Source organism: Taudactylus pleione, unplaced genomic scaffold (assembly GCF_031769625.1).
Source record: "Taudactylus pleione unplaced genomic scaffold, aTauple2 ptg000013l, whole genome shotgun sequence".
Classification (NCBI taxonomy): Eukaryota; Metazoa; Chordata; class Amphibia; order Anura; family Myobatrachidae; genus Taudactylus; species Taudactylus pleione.
The window spans coordinates 151,782-171,709 of NW_028284416.1; the positions used below are offsets into that span (position 1 = coordinate 151,782).

The 19,928-nt window shown below is 43.8% G+C and overlaps 2 protein-coding genes across 2 annotated transcripts; one reads left to right on the forward strand and one right to left on the reverse strand.

Moving 5' to 3' along the window:
- Positions 1–919: 919 nt before the first annotated feature.
- Positions 920–14,842, reverse strand: ALAD (aminolevulinate dehydratase). The gene is made up of 12 exons (XM_088469545.1): positions 14,730–14,842; positions 11,809–11,937; positions 11,662–11,712; positions 8,949–9,045; positions 8,586–8,721; positions 7,528–7,611; positions 6,619–6,707; positions 5,188–5,243; positions 4,729–4,816; positions 3,853–3,939; positions 3,346–3,475; positions 920–2,627 (listed from the first exon to the last, which is right to left on the reverse strand). The coding sequence occupies exons 2-12, from the start codon at positions 11,919–11,921 to the stop codon at positions 2,566–2,568; spliced, it is 993 nt and encodes a 330-aa protein (XP_088325671.1). The 5' UTR covers positions 11,922–11,937; positions 14,730–14,842; the 3' UTR covers positions 920–2,565.
- A 1,597-nt stretch (positions 14,843–16,439) lies between these two features.
- LOC148542247 (DNA-dependent metalloprotease SPRTN-like) lies at positions 16,440–19,556 on the forward strand. The gene is made up of 5 exons (XM_088469308.1): positions 16,440–16,642; positions 17,726–17,828; positions 18,195–18,320; positions 18,815–18,998; positions 19,465–19,556. Exons 1-5 carry the CDS (start codon positions 16,440–16,442, stop codon positions 19,554–19,556), a joined length of 708 nt encoding a protein of 235 aa, XP_088325434.1.
- The last annotated feature ends 372 nt before the right edge of the window (positions 19,557–19,928 follow it).

Genomic DNA, 19,928 nt, shown 5'->3' on the forward strand with positions numbered 1-19,928 from the left:
GGTGCATTCTACGCCTGCAATTTTGGCGCAAAGCGCGTCCAACTCTACATCGGCTCTTGAGTGCACCTTGGAAAAAGAGAGGACCCCTCACAATAAGCATTATAAAACACAATAAATGGTGGTATATATATATATATATATATATATACATACACACACACACACACACACACACACACACAACCACACTTTAGGAGGCAAAAAATGAGCTTTTGCAGCCTGTATGGACAGATTTATTGGAGGGGTGCAGTACACAAACAGGAAATAGGTCAGGGAGATTTCCTCACACACCGACGTTCCATGTTTAAAGTGGACCCTTCATTTACCCACAGTGATGCCACTGTTGGATTTTTGTCAGGAACCACCCTAGTAAGAAGACATCTTATCGTGACTGCATCCTCTGCATACAGTCACCCTTCTGACTAATAACACGTGAGATGGTTCCAGGCCGCTGACCATACACTCCTCTCTTCAGGCATGTTCTTCAAGCACCCATGTCCGACGCCAAATATGGAACATTCTCCAGCTGGGTATTTAAATTGACTCTCACCAACTCTACACAGTATTCACTCTTATATGTTTTATATTTAAAATGTTACTTTATATCAGGAATTATTCCAAATTAAAATGTACCTTGCAGAACACTTAGGAGATAAGATGAACGGTGATAAGGTACCAGCCAATCAGCTCCTAACTGCCATGTCACAGGCTGTGTTTGAAAAATGGCAGTTAGGAGCTGATTGGCTGGTACCTTATCACCGTTCACTTTATCTCCTAACACAGCTTAGTAAATAGACCCCTTAGAAGCAATCAAGAACTCGCGGAAGAGGTGAATTAACAAGAAAATCCTGTTCTTACACATTGCCTTCAGTATGTATGAAACAAAAGCATGAAAAAAAAAGTTCAAGAAATGCAGAAATATAAAGAGTTTCATTTTATTTTGGAGTAACGTATACAACAATTGAGCGTTCATACATACAGCATACTATTTATGCTCTCTATGTAGTATCGCAGTGGCACATAGTTTTTATATAGGATTGTATCATACAAGCGGTCTTGGCATGATCAGTGCTTTATTTTCCATGGTACAAGACACATAGTGGCTTCTATACTCTGCACAAGTCTTTTCTCGCTTACTTTATTCATTTCTCAAATGGTTTAATCTGATTACGGTCTATTTTCTGAACTAGCTATAAAAAGTTTGTTTTTTTTAATTCACGACTAATAAATCATTAGCGACCATTACTTTCGACTGGCTAAGAACAACACTGTGTTAAGGCAAATTTATACGAACTAGATAAAAAAAACACAAAAACTAAATAAGTTTTAAAAATAAAATTAAAAAACGTGACTTTGGGTGCAATTTCCCACAACGATCCTCCAGAAGGTTGTATACTTCATTATGATTCTGGTGACAATAATAACCCCAATACTGTGTTAGTTTCATGTTAGGGCCACATCTGGGCCACCATAGTTTGACACCTGGATAGATCTCATCAGTCGACAAAGTTTTTCAAGTTAACTGTGAAGAAATACAACAACAGCTTTTATAGGTCCGTAAAAAATATTGATAATAAAAATCAACCGCCCTGAGATTTGGGAGCTGTCCGCACGTTCCTGGAGATTAGGCAAGTATGTATACCTAAAGGGTCACATAACAAGACCTACTGGACATTATATTTACATAGGCTAAAATCAGAGAGGCCGACTGACAGGAAGTCTGCTGTGCGCAGGTAAATATCTCCCTCCAAGATTGCAACTTCATCTCAAATACATTGCCTTCTGATAAGCTCGAGACTTTCAGCAGATCCGCAGTCACTTTCCTCCGAAGTCGCGTTCTGCGTTATCGGGATAATCTCCCCTTGTAGCACCTGTGATACCACAGTGTGTATGGGCACCGTCATACTGATTTGTGAATGTTATCACCGCTATTTTAGATGATCCAGTTTGCATTTTAGGATTAGTGGCTCTATAATGGATTGCCATACACAAAGATGGACGCACCAAAGCAAACAATCACATGAACGATTCAGTCTAATAAAGTAGAAAAATCAAAATGTGATGGGTACAGAAGTTGTTTCTTGTGAGCCAGTTTCCAGACTTCTCTACTGTACCAACATACAATACTGTTAAACCATCTACTGAGGTTCTTCTGAAATACAGATTTAAAAAAAAAAAAAAAATGTATATGGGAAAAAATACTTTAAATTAAATAAAAAATAAAAAAAAAACCTGGAAAAAACTATAACAATTTTACAAACCAACATATAATGGTCTGCATACTGAGAAACATTAATATAATTCATTGGCATAGCTAGAATCCTTAGGTGTAAATAGAACCTGTTACCTCCTAACTATGTGTTAGATAAAAACAAGGGGACATTATTAATCCTTAATGTTTTGCAGCCAGCATGAAAGTGTTACTATGCCGACTGTAACTATGGTACAAATGACAGCATGAAATCCCAGCAATATCTCCAGTTACAATTTAGTAACTTGAACCCAGCGCCAGAGCAGGCGCGGTCCCCGAGCGCAGCACAGAATGCGTCCGCTTCCCGGATCCCATTATAATTCTTTTATCCACTTCAAGAGTTGGGGAACGTAATAGGTTATGATGATGTCAGCACCTGCGGGGAAACATTATGAGCATTTATTAACTACACAAAGAGTAAAGCGGAATTCAGTACATTTATGAAAAATGAAGCAAAGGAAAAAGGATTACTAGAAAAAAAAAGAAAATAAATAAGTCCATGGTTGCTATGGGTTACTGTAATATTTTCGTTGCCGTCAGACTGGTTACAGTCCACGTGTGTGAGCGATACAGATGTGAATGGAGACAGCAATTTACAACATTGACTTGGCGGGTGAGAATGGTGGGCACATACTTATGAGGAAGGAAGAGGCGGGACAAAAGACACCAAACACACATACGCTGGCACACCCCTAGTTACGGCACTGGCTGTAGGGTTCAGTCACACGGCAATGTTGGCCTGGGAGTCATTAGGATGTGCAAGTGTAGAAAGAACACATGTAAGTTTTGTGTGAACTGTGTAGAGGGGAGGTAATTAAGTTGAATAACTTAGAGGTTATGTGGGTGGTTCCGGAATTTGGTCTATATTATCCACTGAAACTGTAAAAATATATAAATCAGTAATATGCGGATATTGCCTGTACATGTCTGCTTCCATATTTATTACCAACATCACCTCAATTAATATCAGGCCTTTCACATGGCTTCATTAATTGAGCCGAGGGTAATGCAGTCAGTCTGTGGTAAATATGGGGCAGACAAATGTCCCCCAGATCTAATGACGTCTATGAAGGCGATACGACTGCTGCACTCACCGGCTCTTCGGAATCCGGTCATGGCTTCCAGTACGGCAACCTTCAGGTCAAAGGCTCCTGCCTGTGCGCCGTGCCAGAGCATGGCGTATTCCCCTGACACATGATACACGGCCAATGGGAGGTCCGGGTGCTGGGACATCGAAAGGGAACATCGTTACACAGAGCCTCATAGGATTAGCGTCAGGCTACAATATGCAAATCACCCACTTCTATAGACTAGTCACTGCGTTAGAGTGCAAGCTCCCACACACAGCACCCTCTGTACCATGCCTGTACCCTCTCAGTCACCCTCATGTGTCCTTGTTATGTATCTGTGTATGATTGTTTTATACGATTTATCATACCAACCGTCTGGCGCTGCAGAGTTTTGTGGTTCCTTATAAACATACAACGATGATAAGTTCCCCCTATATTCCTAAAAAGTGTGTTCTGCCCACTAATGTAACAAGTTTCTTTTCTTAGTAACAGTTAGCTTGGCCGAAACAAAGTACCTCTCCGTCCACTCACCTTGTCCTTCACTTCTCTCACAAGGTCCAAATACGGCATTCCCGGCTTTACCATAAGCATGTCTGCTCCTTCACGTACATCCCGGTCCTGCCCAGACAAGTGAGGACAGTTAGAAATGTTAGATCAGAGTGATTTCTGTCCTTGTCAATGTCAATAATGGCCACACATTAATACAGAATCGCTTATACACAAACATATTACAGCAAGTCCTTCAGCCTCGCTTATATACAAACATATTACACCCAGACCTTCAGCCACGCTTATACACAAACATATTACACCCAGTCCTCCAGCCTTGCTTATACACAAACATATTACACCCAGTCCTCCAGCCTTGCTTATACACAGACATATTACACCCAGTCCTTCAGCCTCGCTTATACACAGACATATTACACGTATTCCTTCAGCCTCGCTTATACACAAACATATTACACCCAGTCCTTCAGCCTAGCTTATACACAGACATATTACACCCAGTCCTTCAGCCTTGCTTATACACAAACATATTACACTCAGTCCTTCAGCCTCGTTTATACACAAACATGTATCACAAACTCTTTCAGCCTCACTTATACATAATTATTTTATACACACTCCTTCAGATTCGCTTATACACAAACAGATATTGCACACTCCTCAAGTCTCACTTGTGCATAAACATATTGCATACACTTATACAAAACACACAGGGTTTATTTAAGAAGACTATGCAATGTACCAATCAGATGTTAGCTTTCATTTTCCAGAAATATGACAGCTACAATCTGGCTTCTTTCTATATATTATAAAACGGAATCCAGGACTCATATAAAAAAGAAAACAAAACAAAAAAAAAGATCACACATACACACGAAGAGGTTAATTGCTCCTTACCACCGCCCTGTTGGCCAGTCCTCTTGCACCAGGAGGCAATTGGTAACATTTCCGATCACCAAACGCAGGCTTGGACTGTGCCGCATCTCTTCAAAATTAAAAACGAAAATTTATATTAAGCCTTTGTTCCAGTCTCCCATGTACCGACTGATGGAGTCTCCCCACTGACTGATAACTAGGGACTGTAACTTAGTGCATTAATTGGCAGAAATGTGTGTATACCACAGGCCATAAAAAGGTATATACTAGTACGGATTCTCTCCAATGGGAAATCTACAAATAGTAGTCCTCTCCCTTATAATCACAACACCAGGTCCAAAGTCCACACACGCCACAGGAACCCAGCTCCGACCGTTAACCCCTTTCTGTCAGAGGCCATGAGAACCTGCATTGAAAATCAAGATGGTTGCTAGAGCCCTCTCAGCTGACAGGAAACATCGCTCATCGTGTCGCAGTTACCTGAACGGGCCGTAGAAGCAGGAGGCAAACTTGGCACTATAGCTCAAGACCGAAACCTGGGCAAAAAACAAAAAGAGGGTGATATCACGGTGGTAATTTCATTTTATGTATTTGACGGTTATGGTGAATTTAAAACGTTCTATTAATAATCGCTGTAAAAAGGCCAAAAGCAAATTCGCAACCTGAGTTATCTGCAACAGATAATAATAATCAGCTATATATAAAAACACTGCGAAACAGTCACTGTACAGAAATGTAAGGAAATGACAAGGAGCTACTCGTAGCCTATTATGGCTGATCGCAAAAAACATGCACTTATTTACCAACAAAAAAAACATGCACTTATTTACCAACAAAAAAACATGCACTTATTTACCAACAAAAAAACATGCACTTATTTACCAACAAAAAAACATGCACTTATTTACCAACAAAAAACATGCACTTATTTACCAACAAAAAAACATGCAATTATTTACCAACAAAAAACATGCACTTATTTTTTTTTAAATCATGTAGATTTTTATTAGAAAATGTTCTACATATTATAAACAAAACAAAAACAGATAAACAAAGATATAAATGTTGCCAATAAAAAAAAAGTACAGTTGTACAATTAAATACCAAAATATACAAATCAAAGAAGTATCAGCAGTAAACCAGACCTAAGATCACAAATATGACATATAAACAGCTCGCGCATGGAAGCAAAATAAAATAAATCGAACAATAAAGAAGCAAACAAAACAAAGAACGGGGCAAAAACAAAAAAGGGAAAGAAAAAGGGAGAATAGAAGAGGCTAGATTACACGGAAGGATCCCCAATTGGTCTACGAAGGCCCAAGAAAGAAAGAAAGAGCCCATCTATCGCATAATTTATGAAATTTAGAAAGGGCTCTACGACTAGTATAAAACATACCGTTCATGATCAATGGTATCATTAACAAGTACCCTCCGTTTGTGTATATCAGAGAGATCTGGAGCACACCAAGAACGGGCAATAACTACTTTTGCTAAAGTGGATAAGCCTTAAACATAACGATAAATATTTGCATTAAACAATTCCTCAATATCCAATGCGAATAAACAAAGGGAGGTAAGGAAGGTAATGGGGGGAAAGTAAACTGCACATCAGACCACACCAAGGTCCAAAAATCGTTAACCCTAGGGCAATCCCATAACAAATGCCAAAAATCACAACCAAGAGCATGACAAAACATGCACTTATTTACCAACAAAAAACCATGCACTTATTTACCAACAAAAAACCATGCACTTATTTACCAACAAAAACACATGCACTTATTTACCAACAAAAAAACATGCACTTATTTACTAACAAAAAAACATGCACTTATTTACCAATAATAAAAAAAAAAACTATACCCGATATAGCAGGACCCTGGAAGGTTGCACAAGAATGAGCCTTACCTTGTTTCCTAGGTCATTGGATATCAAAGCCTTCTTAATGGCCCCAATCCTGCCATCCATCATATCAGACGGTGCCACCACATGGCATCCTGCGACAGAGTACAACGGATTAGGTGTCTGGGGGTCTTGGTACAGGCAATAAATCATAATGTAAGTACAGGCAATGATTTCTGCATAAAATTAATGGTTTGAGAAATCCTAAAACATGCCACCTTTAGCTACCCTTCTAACAGATGGATTGTCCTAAATGTGAAACTCTGAAAAGAAAATTAAAGGAAACTGTATCTTCCAGATAACCCACTTTAATCACCAGAAATAATCTTGCACATTTACAAACCAGAGTGCACACACATCACTGAGCTGGGATATTGCCAGGGCACCCTGGGTCGTGTGTCGGTGTAAAAGGGTCTATCCAGGATCTTGACCAGGGTTATTCCCGGAACTAATGCGAGTCAGCTAGCGGTGTGAAAGGGGGCACCTGGGTTAGGTTTAAAAGCTTCTGATTGGCTGTGGATGCAGAGGCCCGCCTCAAGGGTGTGACATGCAGGGCAGGCACAGAGGTGCAGTGTAAAGGGGACGCCCCGGGAATAACCAGGGTTTAATGTGCAGTGGGATTGGGATCTGAGCTGCTGTGACACGGCTTTAAAACGTGTACATTGACCCAGTTCAGAACCTGCGATTGAGGTCTGAAAGTGGTGTAATTTAGAGATTACAATATATTTTACTATACAGAAGAGAGAAAAAAAAACAACCCTTTATTTATAACTTGATGTCATCTCAGTATTAAAGTGGAAGATTAAACTGATAAATCTCATATCTCAGATTACTTATATATGTGAATCAATATTGTCAAATACATCCATACAAAATAACAGCAAGACAAGATTCCCAAAACAGTACTCAGACTACCTGCACGGGCGTACGCCAATGCCACCTCTGCCAGCCGCTGACAGCTGGTCTCGTTCTGTATGCTGCCATCTTCTCGCAGAATCCCTGAGGAGACACAATTACATGTTACTCTACATATAATGTACCAAGTGTTCCCCAACACCTCTCAGATGGCACACGTGTCTGGGCTGCGCCATCCTTACCCCGTTTCATGTCACTTTACGTCATTGGTTTTGGGCCTCCTCAATGTGCAGCGTTGTGTAATCTCTCGGTGGTTTATAATTAAAGGATATTAATAAATGTCTGTGCGGATGTAGCGAGTTCTAATAGAACCATAATATTCCCATCTACACGCACCTTAGCCTAATCTCCATAGAAGGGGTGAGCGGGAATACTGTTATCTTACAGTGTACCACCCGCTGGCCATACAGGTGCGTCCTTTATAATGTGGCTTCAGTGTCTAAAACCACGTTAATATCGCAGCCTAGCGCCTCTAGTACACTGCTAGCGGCTTGTCGCTGCGTCTGCGATGTGACGAAGATGCAAAATGGACAGTAAGATATTGTACGCTACTCGTCTCGGTGCTTCTCAGTTGGCCGGGTGTCTCACACATCTTGTACGTAGGGCCTGATTATGATTTATGCGATATTGCGCAGGTGCAGGGAAGCGGCTGTGCGATACCGTTTAACTAAAATGCGAACGCAGCACGAGGCGCCTGTAGGAAATAGTCGACTCCTGCATGCAGCTGCGATCCAAATGCTGCATCTGAAGACGCAGCAACTAATCCATAGCCCAGATGGTCGCAGTCCTTGGCCGGGCTGCGCAAGCTGTAGCTTAAGCAGACATGCCGTCGGAACTGGTCAGCCGGGTCCAGGAAGTCTGCGTTCAACTATGCCGACTCCGGGCTTGGTATGCCTACAAAACGGGTGCGGCATGCTCTCGTTTTGGAGAATGGTCCCGGTATCCGCCAAACCAAACGCCACAGCATGTCAATCAAGCTGCAGCTAAGGGGGGACTGTGAGTTATCATGCATATCCCTAAACATTGTATTTTGCTAAGATCAGACCAAGGCTTCTTACCACAGTGTCCATGGGACGTGTAGGGGCACAGACACACGTCACAGGCAATGAGCAGCTGGGGAAAGAGGGAGCGGATCTTCCGAATAGCCAGGACCGCCGGAGTATCATCCGAGTCCGCCGCCGAGCCTCGATCATCCTGGGTGCAGAATAGTCTAAGTTAACACCGTACATCCCCGATGTCACATGACAGGCTGCTTATGGCGTGCCACCTTCAATTCTGGGTGCAGCTTAAGCATTGCATGTCTATCAACTAGAAGCCCGGTCACGTGATTTGTAAGAGATGGGAGCAAAACGCATTTCTCTGCCCTGATTTTTAAATAATAATTAAACCAGACACGGACACTCCCAGCTCTCTGCAGTTACCTTTGGGACTTTGCTGGGGACTCCAAAGATCAGCACGCAGGTCAGGCCGTCCTCCACCAGAGGGCGCAGCAGCTGCTCTAGCTTGTTGACTCCGTGCCTGCAAATAGCGATGACAGGTTGCTCAGTCACACTGCTAATGGTGTAGTGAGCGTAATAGGGCTGGAAAAGCATTTAAGCATATTATAGATAGAAGAATATTTCTAGCACAGAAATGCCTATTTATATTTAGCGTAGGACTCGCCAGAAAGGAAAGTCTTTGGCGTGAGTTGGTCAACTTAACATATATTGCATGTTAATAAGTGAAACGAACATTCCCAGTATTTAATATAAAGTACTGAAAAGTATAAACTATGGCCCTCATTCAGAGCCACTCGCTAGCGGCAGTACGCTCGTTCCGAGCGATGTTCGCACATCTGCGCATGCGTACGGATCGTTATACGCATGCGCGAACCAGTCAGTGCGGCCGCAATTCATGTGCTCGCAAAATAGCGAATGCCTGATAATTTGAGTGACAGGATGAGGCGTATGTGGGTGGTAACAGGGGAAGGTGCTTGAAAACGGGGAGTGGAAATCAGAACGCAGGCGTGCTTAAAGGTCAAAACGGGCGTTTTATGGGTGTGCATATTTAAAACAGCGGCGTCATTGACCACGTCACTGGGTTTTTTTTAAGCCAGAACTGTTCGCAAAATTGTGGTAGCAAAAACCAACCACAAGAATAGCGAGCAGTTCATACGCTGGTCGATGTACTCGATTAATCTAATAAATAGCGGACCTGACTTATGGTGCGAGCGGCCAGGGGGCGTTTTTAACAAATAAACGAGCGTATGTTTTGCTCGCTCGTTCAGACTTAGAGGTGTGAACAGACTGCAATTTGCGAACGGATCATTTGAATAGCCACCCCTTGTTTTTGAACGAACGACCGCAAATAGCGAACGGCTCTGAATCAGGCCCTATGTCTCAGTTGAGTAGAGGTTTCTTGATATTTATAGACAATTATATGTACATATATATATATATATATGTACATATATATATATATATATATATATATATATATATACATACATACATACACATACATACATACACACACACACAAACATATAGAAACATACACACATCAGCACCTACAGCCGAATCAGCACACTGAATTACTGTTGCAATACTGAGTAGTGTAGTATCTGGGCCGTGGTTGTATATCAGACTCAAACAGCAGAGGTCCTGGCTCCAGGCGTCTTATCTGGAAGTGTGACATTGGGAGGAGACCCCTCTCGCTGCGCACGGTCAGCAGATACCATCAGAAGCAGCACAGGGCAGGAATACTGGGTGCGACACATTGTAAGGAGAATTTACACACTGCAGCCGGTTATGGATCAGCCCCAGGTTTCTAAACAATTGAGCTTAAGGTCTAAATTGGTAGATTGATCAAGTATCCTGTATAGTAATTATCCAAAGCCTAAAATGAAAGGTGCGACTTCATACATCCGTTTCACACAGTGGCAGAGAACAGTTTGCCATTTACACAATCACCCCTCACGCCAATGAGCAGACGCTCGGATTATTTCATTTGAAAGTGGGTCCGGCACCTACACACAGTGTCGGCAGATATTTGTGGGCTGAACGAATGGTCAGGTAACAAAGTTACTAGGAACCAGTGCCTCGTGAATATTACAAAAAAATATGGTAGTTGCTCAACTCAGCTTAATTGCATAACACAGGTGCTTGTAAAGGGTGAATATTAGTCAGACATTGCCTCAGTGACGTCACTGGATCATAGTAAATAGACTCTATACTGGTTCAGCACACAGAATGTACGTGCCTTATTTACCTCAGTTGTCTTTCCTTTACTGGAAGCCTCTTACCGAATATTGGTGAAGTTTTATGTAATTAAGAGGTCGGAAACATTTTAGTTGATTAAAAAGGAAGATGCCTTCGAGCAGTGTAGTTTTGTGGAGGATAGGAAGATACTTTTATAGGGGTTTCATTTAAACAGACTCGAAATGCTGACCGCTGGATTACCGACTGTGCAATCCCGACAGGGGACTAATGATAGCCGTCGAAATCCCGACCCCTATCATTATCCCTACGCATCGGGCATGCGGGAGGGTTAGGGTAAGGCACCGCCCCCAGAAGGGTTAGGGTTAGGCTGTGGGGATGGAGAGATTAGGTTTACGCACTTACAGGGGGGGGGGGGGGTTAGGGTTAGGTATAGTTAGTTTACTTACCTATCGGGATCTTCACTGCTGCCGGTCTTCCAATGTCGGGATTTGACCCGCCGGACCTATCGGTCATTCATACCAGTCCAAGCCAGAACTATTCTATGTATATGAAGCTTTATAACAGTATTGTGTGTTGAAATAGGGAAACGTCACCCACTTCTCTACGCTGTTACTCCTGGTATAAACCTGGCACATGTGCTACCGTTTCCTCCTGAGGTAAATCTGGTGCAAATACGCATATGAAAGAGCCGGACGCCTCTGCTCAATGTATACACGGAATTGCTTCTGGTTTTCGGGCGCATTTTACACTCGCGCTTTTCACAAAATATGCGGCCCCTTCTACACGAGCCCCACTGAATTCATTACACCTTAACAGCAGCGTCTGAGTGTGACGAGTGTATTACACCTGTGCCTAAGCAGGGATATACTGAGGTGACACTGCTCAGCAATCATAGGCAATTCCGCATCTAACGCCACAGGATTAGGTCTCTCACCTGGACTGCCCGGGCAGACTGTGGATCGGTTCCACGGTATCAGGGTCGTCTCTGAAATGCGAGAATAATATTTCAGAAGGAATAAAATCAATGAGACGACACAAGAGATTGGTCAATAGCGCATGGCGCCATTCGAGGGCCACTTACGTGATGAAGATGGGGTACATGAGATTGGTAGCATGTAGGCTGGTCGCAGACGCTTGCCAGGCGCGAAGGACCGGGTGAAAGTAGCCGCTGTGCAATATACCGTCTGCCTGCATCTTGTCAGTATGTTGGCTGTACAGGGGAAAACAGTCAATAATAGGGTGGATATAAACTAGACCGCTTCCTAAAGTGCACACTGCACCTATGTGCACAGGCGGCAGCCATTTTACATTCAGTGAGGTCACTACTACAGGCTAGTAAAATGGGAACCATCAGAAGCAATTTACCTCTACTATTTGTGGGACAGTTCAGATAGATTCTTACATTCCACCATTTAACAAAATAAAATGTAAAAAAATGCCCATTTCCGACCCATCTAAATCTTCTCTACCGTGTCCACATTGTGAAGCCACACTCACTTTTAGATACACAACACCCCTCTGGGGTCCAATAACTGGAGACAACAGTTTTGTGTATACGGCCACGGAATAAATGTCCAAAAAGCTTTAGGACTTGGCTTTTTCAAAGGGGGTGTAATACGTTTCTACATGGGGGGGGGAGGGGGGATTCAGTTGTACCCTACGTGCAAATAGTACGTATTAGCTTGTCCACATTATCCTGACACTTATACTAAATTACTTTGCTTTATCCGTCTACCTTCATTATGCCCTTTTCCCCCCCCAAAAAAGCATTTAGGCCTACCAAGCAGGACCAATCTATTATCACTGCCCTTGGAGTGTTTATCCAGTAGTTTTGCTGTTGTAAATGAAGATAACTGCTTAAGAAGATTCCAGGACAAGAGGATGGCCCTGAATTCTTGTTTCAACAATAGAAAGGAGACAATTCCTGATTTATCAGACATTCAAGGTCAAAAAACCCGTGACACATTAAAACCACAACTCAGTGTGAGAGATCTATGGCAATACGATTATATTAACCCCCAGACACGTATGAACGATCAGTTATTTAGAGATACGTATGTCCAGTGTCTGTGTGCTGGAATCAGACATATTACAGCCTGGTCACCAGAGATCTGTTGCAATAAAAACTGGGTGGTTTCACAGCGTTCACACAGCGATGGGCAGAAGATTTGCCAGAAGAGGTTACGGTCTGGTGGGCTCAGATAAGAGGAACGCTGAGTGTGAGGGAATCACATTGATGGCTGCTGTTTATTATCATTTATATAGCGTACACATATTCCTGCAGTGCTGGGGAATTAAATTCAACACGATGGATGTGATGTGGCATTTTCGAACGGCACATCGAGCCCACCGGTATTGCGAGTTTTCCTTTGCGCCCCATGGAGATGCGAGGGAAAACCTGCAATGCTCGTACGAACGTATATGGCCGCTGTGTGTGCAGCCGGGCATTGTGACGGCGCATTTCGCTGAATTGAATCCCTCCCTCCTCTATTACCTACCACATGAACATATACTATAGGGTTAAGTTATTTGTCAGGAGCCAATTGAGCTAACAGTATGTTTTTAGAGTGTGGGAGGAAAACTGAGCACCCAGAGGAAACCCACGCAAACACAGGGAGAACATACAAACTCCACACAAATTCACTATGACTGGAAATTGAAGCGGTCATCACAGGTAATGCTAGAACCCTGCGCGCCTCCGGTCAAAAACCTGAAGGCCTGAAATGATTTCTGGGAACAGGGAATACCCCACACCACCACTAAGGAAAAAATTTAATTTGACTCGTTCATTAATATTTGCAATTTATATAGAAAACAAAAAACACAATACTTATATCCAGCGGTACGTCATACAGATTCCTTGTACAGTATAGGCCATAGTGAGTTTATTAAGTTTAGTTTAGTAATGAGAGGGTGACATTCAATTGTTGCTCCTGGCGGGTGCGATCAGCTGCCGGCGCACCATTTCAGCTCGCAACACCCAGTGGATGCAACCTGAAATGGCCGAAAATGGTGCCCAAACAGCACTTTTCATGATCGCGGCCAGCACTTTTGGTCGAGGGCAGCCGTTTTACACGGCTAGACCTGACCTCTATGGGCGCAATCAGCGCAATAATCGGCATCAACTGAATAGCGCCCTGCGATCTCCCGTCACTTTAGATGCGAGATCGGGCGTGCTAAAACAATTGAATACCATCTATTGGAATCCATTGCGTCAAGTGTTTAAACTGACATTTGGCTCATTGTAATGAACATTTTTAAACAAGGCTGAAGAAGTGAAGAAGGTAACTTCAGCACCGTCGTTTTTTAATGCGTTTTTACAGAAGATGGCAGATGTGTTTTGGCCAGGACGCGAGCATTACTAAGATTGTGGGCAGGAAGCATCTGGGCATTTTACATGCCGGTGTTAATTATGCCGTTATGCATGAAGATTTGTAGTGCGTCCCGCCATGTATCTGCATTAGCGCCGATAGGCTCTTCCCCACATTATCCAGATGAACACACACCATGCAAATGACACACAGCGACGCACAACCACAAGTAATATACGCTCTGTACCAAACGCCAATGGTGATCAACCGTCAGTAAATTTGCTGACACCAAAAAACGATGTAGCCTACTGTATACCTACCAATATTTAGGAGCACCCTACAGTCAGCCCCCGGGCTCCCTTTAACTATTTTCACTTGGTACAAAATAAAAAAACACTTGACATGACATAAACAATGTCAAAAAAGTAACAAGAAAAGTACATTTTCAAGGAATGGAAAACCTGAAAACATGTCCCTGCTCAAAGACACCAGATATTTGTGAGTGTATATACACTTTACTAAGTGGCTGCAAATACATACTGCAACAACATACACACGGTATATGTATAACAATTAGAAACATAATGTATAACTATACTCAGTGCACATTACTGATAGGAAGAGCTCCAGCAAAGATTCACATACATGTATTTCATGTAATATAACCTAATAGACAACATGCATAACTCACCCTGTCCCTGCTGCTGTGCTATGTAGGTGCTCTCTGATCAATGTCCTCTGAGTCTGCAACAGCAGCAGCAGCCGGTCCTGCAGTGCACTCACTCACATGTCAGTCACCCTCCCACATGGTGCAACCAGGAAATGGTCACAGCACCGCCCTTTCATTAATATACACCACCTATCTCCCCAATGTTACTGACAGGAGGACACCTAGTGGTTAGTTTTGAGTACAGCAGCTTCATACAGAAGCTAAAGTCAATATCATCCATTATTATATATGGTGCCACAAGGGGTCAGCAGCATCTTACATAGTACAGGAGCAGTGAAAACTAGGGAAGCCAATCCCTGGATCCTGATCCGCGGGATACCAGGATTTCACCTCAAAAAGTCTGGGATTTTAATTGAAGCTTCAATCCCCGGATTTTGTGATTACTTACAGCGGGTGCGGTGTCCTTTGCAGTGGCACAGACACGGCAGTGCTAGCTCATTGTCCTGGCCTGGGCACCCCTAAGCTCTTGCGAAGACTCACACGCGGCCTGGGCTGTGACATATGAACAACAATGAGGTTTCGTGATGTCATAGGTCACGCAGCCAAACGCCATCGTTCCAGTCCACACAGAGTGTCTGCACTCATCTGTACAGAAGGACTCTGCTTGTACTGCAGACTAGGGATGGCCATCGACAATTATGAACCATCGATGGATAACCACCGATGGTTGATAGTTTTGAGATTGATGGCGGAGATCCAATGATTCTGTGTCATCGAAGACGCAGAGCCCCTCAATGCTTTTACTTGGCGCTGACATGGAAAATCGCTCCGCCCCCTGGCGCTACCCGTTAAGCCCCACCCCTCAAATCTGATTGTCCAGCTGCCCAATAGACCAGAGCTGACTGTAAGATTAGGGCTGACCATCGGTGCGCAAAATTATTCTTACAATTATTAGACACAGTCGCTGATTTGGACACGCCAGTGACAACAGTTTGAAAACAAGACTTAACATTTTCAGCTTCTCTTTAGCAGAGGGAAGACGTTTTCCATAGCAACCAATCAGCTTCTATCTATTATTTTATAGAATTTACTTGATAAATACTAGCTAAATACTAGCTAAAAACTAATCGGTTGCTATGGGGAACATCCCCTCTTTGTAGAAGGTTTGATACATGTCCCCCCTCAGTCCTATGCATCCAGGCAGTGCTGCTGGCTGTGTCTGTGAGGGGGCGGAGACACACTGTATGTCAGTCTAGCAGTCACTGAGAGCTCTGAGATAGGGGCGGGGCCTCAGTGTATGTCAGTTTAACAGTCACTGAGAGCTCTCAGGTGGGGGCGGGGCCATTATACTGTCTAATATATGTATACACCACAGCAGCCACATAGGTGTCTATTAGATGGAGTTAATTGGCTACTGAAGCCTATGGACTTCTATGAGCATTCTTGACAAGGGACAATATTCTGCCTCAAACGTTGCTATTATTTTTGGTAATTATGCTTAAATAAACATTAGTGTAAGTTTAAATCTGCTTATGGAATTATGTAATTACTAGAGGGAGCGATGGATGGATGGATGGATGGATGGATATTAGTAACATTCCAAGTATCATGCATCCGGCCATTGTGACCCGCACAAGCATCATAAACCCAGTCATTGTGACACGTGCGCTGTGGCCTATATGCAAAGCACCTGACAGTTACTGAGCCATCAGTTCTAGGCAAAGGAGGAAGATGGAGACCGATGATGGACTGAATGCGCTGGACTACACTGAGGAGATTGGAGGTGTTAGTGAGTCTTTATCGATTGTGGACGAGGCTTGGGAATCGATAGATCCCAACCCCGACATCCAGGAACTCTTTACCGAGTTCAATGACGCTTACTTCGGAGGGAAGTTGGCTGATGTACCCGTGGCGTGGAGCTCTAGGCTGAAGCTGTGAGTGTAGATACTGTCAGATCAGTTTATTATCAGATATTTATATATAGTCCCCTATAAACAATGGTTACTAATAATAATAATAATATATATATCTGTAAGTGGCTGCCTGGTACACATTACACATATAGGGCAGTGATGGACATCTTTATACTGTACATGTATGTGCGGCCCTCCAACCTACATAATAACTGATCAGTGGGGGTTTCATGTAAGTTAAATAAGTGTCACGCGCTATATACTCAGGTTCTATGTGACTTCTGGGTGAGCAGACTTTTCTCCAGCCTGTGACAGTGAGGATGAGGCATGAAGAGGCACAGCGCAATTCTGCAGAGGTTTCCGGCTGTCAGTATGTTGCGTTTGTGTTATTAATGGGTCTAGGGGCCCCGGGCCCCATGAGAACACTTTTCATATGGCAAAAACAAAATGATGCATTTATAATTTTCAGGAGAACCAAAACAAGTGCTTCTGCTTTTCCCACCTTTGGGCGGCCGTCAGTCACATCCAGTGGCGGATTTTACCACAGCTCCCCCCCAGTAAAATCCACTATCTCAGCGAGCCAGTGAGAGTGACTGCACTGGCTACACTGTGACTGGCAGCGGCTTCCAATTGGAAGAGCTACAGTATCTGCCAATCACACAGGGGGAGGTGTGCTTGCCCCCCTGGTACTGCCAGTGCAGGCTGTGATTAGCAGAGCGTGTGCTTCCAGTGGGTGCCTTTCGGTTAGCCCAACACGGCTTCTAGGAGCTGCAGCCGATGCAGTCCCTAGAAGCCATCATTTTGCACATGTGCCGGTCCTGGTGCCTACCAGCTCCATTGAGCAGGCGCCGGGACCTGGCTGGGCAGAACTACTGCCTTCTCCTCTCCTCCTGTAGTACAGTTACTGGGGGCACAGGCAGCAACAGCCCCCCTCATCCAAGAGGGTAGGACTCACTGCTGCCCCATCTATGTGGGGTGCGTATAACTATATTTATATAGCCACTAATGTTAGCGTCTTCTCTCAATTGTCATCTCTCACCTCCTCGTATGTAATTGTATCAGACCATGGATGTTACTCATGTGCGATTTGTGTTCTCTCCCCAGAATGGCCGGATACTGTCGCCAGGGAAAGGAGTTTGGAGGAATCTGCTTCATCAGGTTGAGCAAACCCATCCTGGAGCAGCTTCCCAGGAGGAAACTAGTAGAGGTACTATAGGTTGTGTTTTCAGAGGGGATAAATATTTAGGGATCCCATCATTTCATAGAAATTAGGGTGTGATGACCCTCTGACCTCCCCATATGTCTCCCCCCCCCCTTACCATGCACAGGGGGTCAAAGTAATTACAACACTGAGGCTAATGAAGTATTGGAATGAGATAATGGGGAGAAGAAGGGACATTTTTGAGAATATACAAAATTGAAAGTTTTCACCCATTATGTAATAGTACATAGTACAGTGTTTGTCTCTTTCGATCACATCTGGAAACATAAACCTCAATCGTTTTTAACAAACAAAGAGTGTAAAGTCTGTGTCATTCTTACTATAACAGGCCCATTATTTGGTGTATTGCAGAGCTTACTACATGAGATGATCCATGCCTTCCTGTATGTGTCCCAAATAAGGGACACGTCTCATCATGGGGAGGAGTTTGTGAAGGAGATGGAGCGTGTAAACAGCCTGACTGGTGCTAACATCACTGTAAGTACATAGTCAGTCATTAAGGGTCCGTGTATGTGGGAGGAGAGGGGAGGCTATATACCAGCCAGCTATATGTGGTGAGACATTGGCAGGATTCCTGGTGACCCTTAGGCCTGGCACACACATTACCATAAGGTTACATACCGGCCAGCTGTATGTGGTGAGACATTGGCATGATTCCTGGTGACCCTTAGGCCTGGCACACACGTTACCATAAGGTTACATACCAGCCAGCTGTATGTGGTGAGACATTGGCAGGATTCCTGGTGACCCTTAGGCCTGGCACACACGTTACCATAAGGTTACATACCCCATTAAGCGTTAATTTGCCCGTTCTAATGTTACACTGCATAATGTTATCCTGTATTATTCTGCGGATCCCTATCATGTATGTAATTATGTACAGGACAGGAGACTTTAGAGTTTTCATGCAATCAGTGAAATGATGTCACCATTTGTATTTATAATTTGTTTTATTTCTACTATGTGATTAGATCTACCATGACTTCTACGCAGAAGAGGAGGCACTGAAGAAACACTGGTGGCAGTGCATGCGATGCCAGCTCTACTTAAAGCGGATGAATAACCGTCCGCCATCTACTAGGGCAAGATGGTGGTCACTGCACGAACAGCTGTGCGGGGGAGAAATCCGCAAAGTGAGGGAACCCCATTGCCAAGGTAAGAAACATAATGATTCTTCTGGGGCTCAGACCACCGAGTTCTCTCTCTGTACTCACCTAAGTGTGACTATATGCCGCAATCTCCTGATACATTGCCCGGGGGAAGGAAATCCAAATAATGCACATAGGCCCCAATCAGGACAGGAGCCACATTGTACAGATCACACCACTGACGTTGGGTGAGTGACAGTTTAGGGGCAGGAGGCATACGCCCATTTATCACAGCATAACGTCACATTATAACGTTACACATAGAAAATGCTGGGTGTGTGCAACCCTCACAGTCAGACACCAGTGGCCTGAATACATGATTATAGGTAACATTATATCCTGTAATATATCACCTTATATGTGCTGAGCAGTGATAAAGTCCTGTGATGTACCCGATAACTGTCAGTAACCATAGGAAGATCACCTTGCACAATGCACTTGCTATGTCTCTAATTGATACTTGTGTATTATAGGAAGGAGGCGGCCGAGGACCACTAGTGATGCACCTCGTGACGAGGCCTCTCGCACACCAACAAAGAGAGCGAGGAAGAGCGATGCCATATAAGACACTGGCGGCCGCCCTCATTGTGCCCGTCACACGTCGGGATCTTAGCCCCCATTAGCGGGTCCAGCGGAGACATATCATCACCATCCGTGTTCCTTCTGGTCGTGTTTTGTGCTCCTGAGACCCTGGCCGGCACAAATCCACGTGAGCCTAACAAAACCCACCTGGTAGTACCCGCGACAGCGGAGCATGTTTGCCGCCATCTTGGATTAAATCATGTGACTACATCGGCCTACCAGATTCCTACAGTCATGCTCACATGACCTGTCAAACCAATAGGCTCTGGGACCGCCCTATTTAAACCTCCACTACTGGCATGAACAACACTCCTCCCTGAGATCAGTATCCTGGCTCCTGGCTGCAGCGGCTCCC

Coding starts and splice junctions, on each gene's coding strand:
- ALAD (XM_088469545.1), bottom strand. CDS start 11,921: ATGCAGGCAGACGGTATATTGCACAGCGGCTACTTTCACCCGGTCCTT. Junction 7,612..8,585: donor CACGTCCCATGGACACTGTG/GTAAGAAGCCTT, acceptor GTGTCTCCTCAG/GGATTCTGCGAGAAGATGGC. Junction 3,940..4,728: donor GACTGGCCAACAGGGCGGTG/GTAAGGAGCAAT, acceptor TTGTCTGGGCAG/GACCGGGATGTACGTGAAGG.
- LOC148542247 (XM_088469308.1), top strand. CDS start 16,440: ATGGAGACCGATGATGGACTGAATGCGCTGGACTACACTGAGGAGATT. Junction 16,643..17,725: donor TGGAGCTCTAGGCTGAAGCT/GTGAGTGTAGAT, acceptor TTCTCTCCCCAG/AATGGCCGGATACTGTCGCC. Junction 18,999..19,464: donor GAGGGAACCCCATTGCCAAG/GTAAGAAACATA, acceptor TGTGTATTATAG/GAAGGAGGCGGCCGAGGACC.